Source organism: Xyrauchen texanus, chromosome 13, assembly GCF_025860055.1.
Source record: "Xyrauchen texanus isolate HMW12.3.18 chromosome 13, RBS_HiC_50CHRs, whole genome shotgun sequence".
In the NCBI taxonomy this organism is placed as follows: Eukaryota; Metazoa; Chordata; class Actinopteri; order Cypriniformes; family Catostomidae; genus Xyrauchen; species Xyrauchen texanus.
The window spans coordinates 18,617,146-18,623,145 of NC_068288.1; the positions used below are offsets into that span (position 1 = coordinate 18,617,146).

The following is a 6,000-nucleotide window of genomic DNA, read 5'->3' on the forward strand; positions in this document are numbered from 1 at the left end:
TAGATTAGTTTATCATGTTCGATGTCATTGAATTAGAAAACCAGTGCCATTTGTTTTAAAGCAAGTTACTAGTACAAAGTACAATAAGTACAAATTTCTAGCAAAGCATTTCACTAAAATAATTTTGTAAGGATTTAAATGAGAAAAGATATAACTGTTTAAAATAAAGACAAAAAATATTGTTTCTGGACGAGACACTTTGTGGTGTTAGTGGAACATTCCCATTTATTTAACATAATGAATGGGTTAACTGAAGTTGCTTGCATTACTTGTATGCAGATGCCGTTTGGTTTGATAATTAGTTATCTTTATATTCATACAAGTGCCATGAAAAAGTATTAAAACATTTGTAGAGGCACTGTATGAAAATGAAAAGTTTATTAAATAGCTTTATTCATTATTAAATAGCTACAACATTGATAAGGTGTAGCCTACAATACCTCTATTATTCAATGGACCAACTGGAGGGCCTGCCTGGTTTTTGGTTTCAAATGGTTAATTTTGATGCATCACTCAATTATGACTTTTGGGTTACACCATCAGAGGAGCAGTAATATTGAATCTTTGACTCCATCAAACTGGCTGAGATAGATATGGTAGCCACTCTTCATTTGGGGTTTACAATATAATGTGAAACCATCCAGCTTCCCATTTTCAATATGTTCCTATATTTTTCAACAGACAGCCTAGGTTTATTATATTTAGTTTAGTTTTAATTTTCCCAAAACCTCTAAGTGTTGTAGATAACGTGCTGTTTTTCATAACACCGCTAAGGGGCGTGATGTGGCAATGCTTTAGGTATTTTTTCGATTCTAACATGTATTTATATATTTATTTATTTTATTTGTTGTTACTAGGGATATTATTATTGGGTTACCATGCACACGAACAATACCAATAAGCTTCAAAGTGAAATAAAATAGATTAGGCTATATTAGCAAATCATTTTACAAGATGGGAACTATTTCTTCTTCCGCCCATTTTAACATTCATGCTGAACGACACAAGCGGACAAGCGCTTGCGCCGTCACAAGGCTCGTTCAGACAAGAAGGATCGGTGACTTTTAGAGGTGTAGATGGTTCATTTTTGCAAGGGTAAACGAAACAGAAGTTTAATAATTTTCTGTTTAGGCTCACAAATGTAAAATAATAATAATGAATTGAATTATGACCAATTTTATCCCAATAAATCACACAAAATTAATTTAATAGAAGTATCGGTATCGACGATATTGGACATTAAATAATTGTTATCGGACCGAAAAGAAAATAAAGAGTTGTATGGCCCATCACTTTCTAACTCGTGAACGCGTTTGGAAAGAAACGCCCATTATGTCAGAGGCACCCAATGAAATACTGCTTACACATAGCTACGCGCGTATCACGTTTCTCTACATCCAATCAGCAGCAGAGAGTTCTGAGCCCGACTATAAATTGTCGCCCAACGAAGTAGTTGAGGTTCGAAGTGGTAGTATAATGAGAGACAGACACGAAAGGTTATCCTCTAAAACCACCTGGAGATACAGGCACTCATATAGTGATTATTTATACTCGTTGATAGGTATGTATCATTATGCTTTGACAAAAATATTTACATGATAATATGCCAGCTTTTTTTATTACTGTTTAGTCGCTATATATGATTTTGTCTTAATCGGAAGGATTCATTTGTCAACGCTGCGGTTTGATTAACCAGGAACTGGTGTAACAAAAAAAAAAACGCAACATTGTTTTCATGTACTTCAGTAGTCTGTTGCATCAGTATCGATAAAAGTATTTAAATTGCTTTTGTTTACTTTTTACCATTGATGCCTTTTGTGTTTTTGTGTGCTTTTTTTTTTGTAACGATAATTAATCGGTAGTAATGACGGCAATAATTTGATCATTATTCATAATAATTCAGTATATTAAGATTAAAAGTGAACAGCTCGCTCTCGGTGCTTCATCCTCTATTGTGTATTGACCGATCAGCTCTTCTCCGGCCACGTTGTTTCTTACAATAGGGGTTCCCTGTGAAATCCGCTTTAGTGAGATGTGTACACTTTGGATTTGGGGACAGATTCTAGATGTGATCGAAATTATATCATGTATAAGATGCATTTATTTAAAGACTATGAACCATGTTTTTAAGCAAGTGCTCTACCTCAGGTTGGATATAGCCCAAACATGGCCACTTCATACAGTTCCAAGCTGAGCAAAGCTGTGAAACAGCAGTACATGGAGCTCCCTCAGGTAGGCAAGGTTCAGGCCATGTACATCTGGATTGATGGAACCGGAGAGGGATTGCGGTGCAAGACTAGGACTCTAGACTCGGAACCCAAGACCATTGAAGGTAGGAATTGTGTACACAGGAGTTTTATTATTAAATTGACAAAGTTGTTAACTAAGCCACGATTAGAACGATTAAAATTGTGTTCCGGGTGCATTACAAGTGAAGCTCAATTGACATCATTTATGGCAACAAAAAAAAAATTCACTCGTCCATTTTTTATATATATATATATATATATAATATGCGCGCGCGCAATTAATCGCACACCCACGGACCATAAGGAAGATTCCTGAGAAATGCAAGCTTGTAGTACCACCTGTTTACTCCCGATGGCAGTAAGTGAACTTTCAGCTGTATGAGCAACCCGCAGTTCATACAGTGAAGAAAACACCTCAGTAGGCAGAACACAAACATTAATTGCGATTTAATTAATCAGGACACCATGTAATTCGATCAATCATTCGATCAAAAAATCAATCAATCGATTGACCGCATATATATGTTCTTTTTCTCTTGCATTCAAAACACTCAAAGGAGCGCAAATGCAGTCTTAGGTATATGAGGGGCTTTCTCAGCAAATTTTGTATACGAGATTAATTGCGATTTAATTAATCGGGACACCATGTAATTCGATCAATCATTCGATTAAAAAAAAAAATCAATCGATTGACCGCATATATATATGTTCTGTTTCTCTTTAGAACTCCCTGAGTGGAACTTTGATGGCTCTAGCACATATCAGTCTGAGGGATCCAACAGTGACATGTACCTGATCCCTCAAGCCATGTTCAGAGACCCCTTCAGGAAGGACCCCAACAAACTGGTCTTGTGCGAAGTTCTCAAATACAACCACAAACCTGCGGGTGAGTATCTGATGTCACAAATGCTTTCAGTACAATTGCAGGGTATCTGTAGGTCTAAAAAAAAAAAAAAAAAAAATTACCCTTTAGCAAATGAATGCCTTTTTAAAAGGACTTAAATCAGTGCAATAATTGTCAAGGTCATGGTATTAAATTTTGCATGAGCAATTGGGTTCTCATTGTGTTAGTCGTTTTAAAGTGACTAGTAATTATTGGGCATGAATAGCCCCCCATACCAAATGTAGGGTCTTTAGGACACTGGCTCCACCACCAATTAAAAAAAAATTACTTTTTCGTTTGCATGTATCTTTTGAAACATTTGTCATAGAAACACTATTCTCTATAATTGCACACCTCATGATGCAAATGGATCGCTTGAATAAAAGCTCTGTTAATTACAGTGGCCACCATTGTGGATTGATATTTATCGTTTATTAGCTATTCCGTCGAACTTTGCCTAGACAATGGATCAATCTCCAGACCGTTCCTCACAAAGTGAATAATAGCTTAATTGATTTTGTTTGAAATTACGATAACGCACATTTAACAAGGTCTACGAAAAACAGGAAATGAGGCAATGTTTTTTGTTTTAAAATGAAACCTGGTATGCTTCACACGCCACCTATTGCTCAAAAGTTAACCCCCACTTACTCTAACCTTGGCATGTCTCTTTGCCGTTCGTGAATCATGTCAACTGCGTGGCACCGTGTGTGCATTTATATATTGGCTAATCTAGGACAAAGGATTTGGATTGCATAATCATAGGGAGGTTCTTATAACAAATGAAAAGTCATATAATGTCAAATGTATTTGAAAAAATGTTTTTAACATGTTTTTATTGGTGATCTCTTATTTTATTCCATTTCTTTGAGGTATATTTTTGGGTGTTGTTTAAATGCTTAAAATGAAATGCCTTCGTCGTAGAGGAATATAAATTGTACAATTGGTCTGATCAGAAGGCAAGTTATTTCCACATTCTGGTGATTTAAGGGCAGAGGTATTCAAGCCATATCGTGTTACTTTTGTAAAGTTATTTAAAAATGTATGGAGATGTGTTAAGTTGCGTTTGTAAACTTTGAAATGTTACTACTGTATACAGTAAATGAGTTCTTGTGCTCCCTTGGCATTTAAATTTGGAGAACGATGCAATGACATATTGTGTTCCCATGAACTTATACTTGACTTTCCTTTTAGTTGGTCCTGAAAAGGAAATTTTGAATTTGGGAAACCCTGAATTGTTTAATAAAAAAATAAAAACTTTTTTTTTACACATTTAATGTTGGTTGTATTTCTTCCTCAGAAACCAATCTACGGAAGACATGTAAAAAGGTCATGGACATGGTGCAAAACCAGCATCCTTGGTTTGGAATGGAGCAGGAGTACACTATTCTCGGCACAGATGGTCATCCATTTGGTTGGCCCTCTAATGGTTTCCCTGGTCCTCAAGGTATGTGTAATGTACTGTATGTTGACTTAAATACTTTTAAATGGCTTGGAAAAATCCTGCTGGTTCCACTGTTAATTAGCTTTGTTTGGTTAGGTCCATACTACTGTGGTGTGGGAGCTGATAAGGCCTATGGACGTGATGTTGTAGAGGCCCATTACAGAGCTTGTCTGTATGCTGGTGTAAAAATCTGCGGTACCAATGCTGAAGTCATGCCTGCACAGGTAAAGTTTTGGTATTGGGACAATATACCGTGATGATTAGATGTTGGATATTTTTGGAAATTAGTTTCTAATATTACAGTCTTGTTCCTCTGCAGTGGGAATTCCAAGTTGGCCCTTGTGAGGGCATTGAGATGGGAGACCACTTGTGGATTTCCCGTTTCCTCTTGCACAGGGTCTGTGAAGACTTCGGTGTTGTGGCCTCTTTCGACCCTAAGCCCATCCCAGGCAACTGGAATGGAGCTGGCTGCCACACCAACTTCAGCACCAAGGAGATGCGTGAGGAAGGTGGTTTGAAGTAAGTGTTTATAAAGGAACTGGAGCATTTTTTTAAAATAGTTTACTTCATCAAAAGACTGCTGTTAACTAATCAAACACTTTCATGTTAGACACATTGAGGAGTCTATTGATAGGCTGGCCAAGAGACACCAGTACCATATCCGTGCATATGATCCTAAAGGAGGGCTGGACAATGCCAGACGCTTGACCGGTCATCACGAGACCTCCAACATCAATGAGTTCTCTGCTGGAGTGGCGAACCGTGGTGCTAGCATTCGAATCCCACGTTCTGTGGGCCAGGAAATGAAGGGCTACTTTGAAGACCGCCGTCCTTCAGCCAACTGTGATCCATACGCAGTCACAGAAGCTCTTATACGCACATGTCTACTCAATGAAGAGGGTGAAGAGCCTGTGGAATTAAAGTGAATAATTGGACCAAACCAATCATCTATCTTCTCTTGCTCTGCGACGTGAACGTGTCAATTATTTTAGTACTGCGTTATTTTGCTGTTCCCTAGTCTGTCTAAAACAAGGGATGGAACTAGATGAATTGCTCACCAATTTGTGGGTTGTCCTTAGAAATGCACATTGGCCTTTTTTTTTTTTTTTTTTCCTCTCTCTCTCTACTGGTATTTTCCTGTTTATTTAGAACTGATTCAGTGGGTCCAATGATGCCAGCATCTGGCATAAATCTAGTTTCATAGAGACTGAAGTTGCACCTAAGATTACTACTTTGCCTTTATATCTACAGTCATTCTTGTGTATTGACTTATTGTTTTAACAAGATTTTTATGAACTGTATACATGCTTGTTGTCAATTTTAGAATAGTGTTCACTGGTTTGTAAATTTTGGTACTGTCTTTTGGTGACCAACATGCATCGTTTATACAGATATCATGGTGTTCAAAGAGCATTTATTGCATT

The 6,000-nt window shown here is 37.2% G+C and overlaps 1 protein-coding gene across 1 annotated transcript; it reads left to right on the top strand.

Annotated features, from left to right (window-relative positions):
- The first annotated feature begins 1,439 nt into the window (after nt 1–1,439).
- Nucleotides 1,440–5,695, top strand: glulb (glutamate-ammonia ligase (glutamine synthase) b). The gene is made up of 7 exons (XM_052141674.1): nt 1,440–1,561; nt 2,149–2,332; nt 2,974–3,135; nt 4,433–4,579; nt 4,673–4,800; nt 4,896–5,095; nt 5,187–5,695. Exons 2-7 carry the CDS (start codon nt 2,167–2,169, stop codon nt 5,500–5,502), a joined length of 1,119 nt encoding a protein of 372 aa, XP_051997634.1. The 5' UTR covers nt 1,440–1,561; nt 2,149–2,166; the 3' UTR covers nt 5,503–5,695.
- Nucleotides 5,696–6,000: the final 305 nt, after the last annotated feature.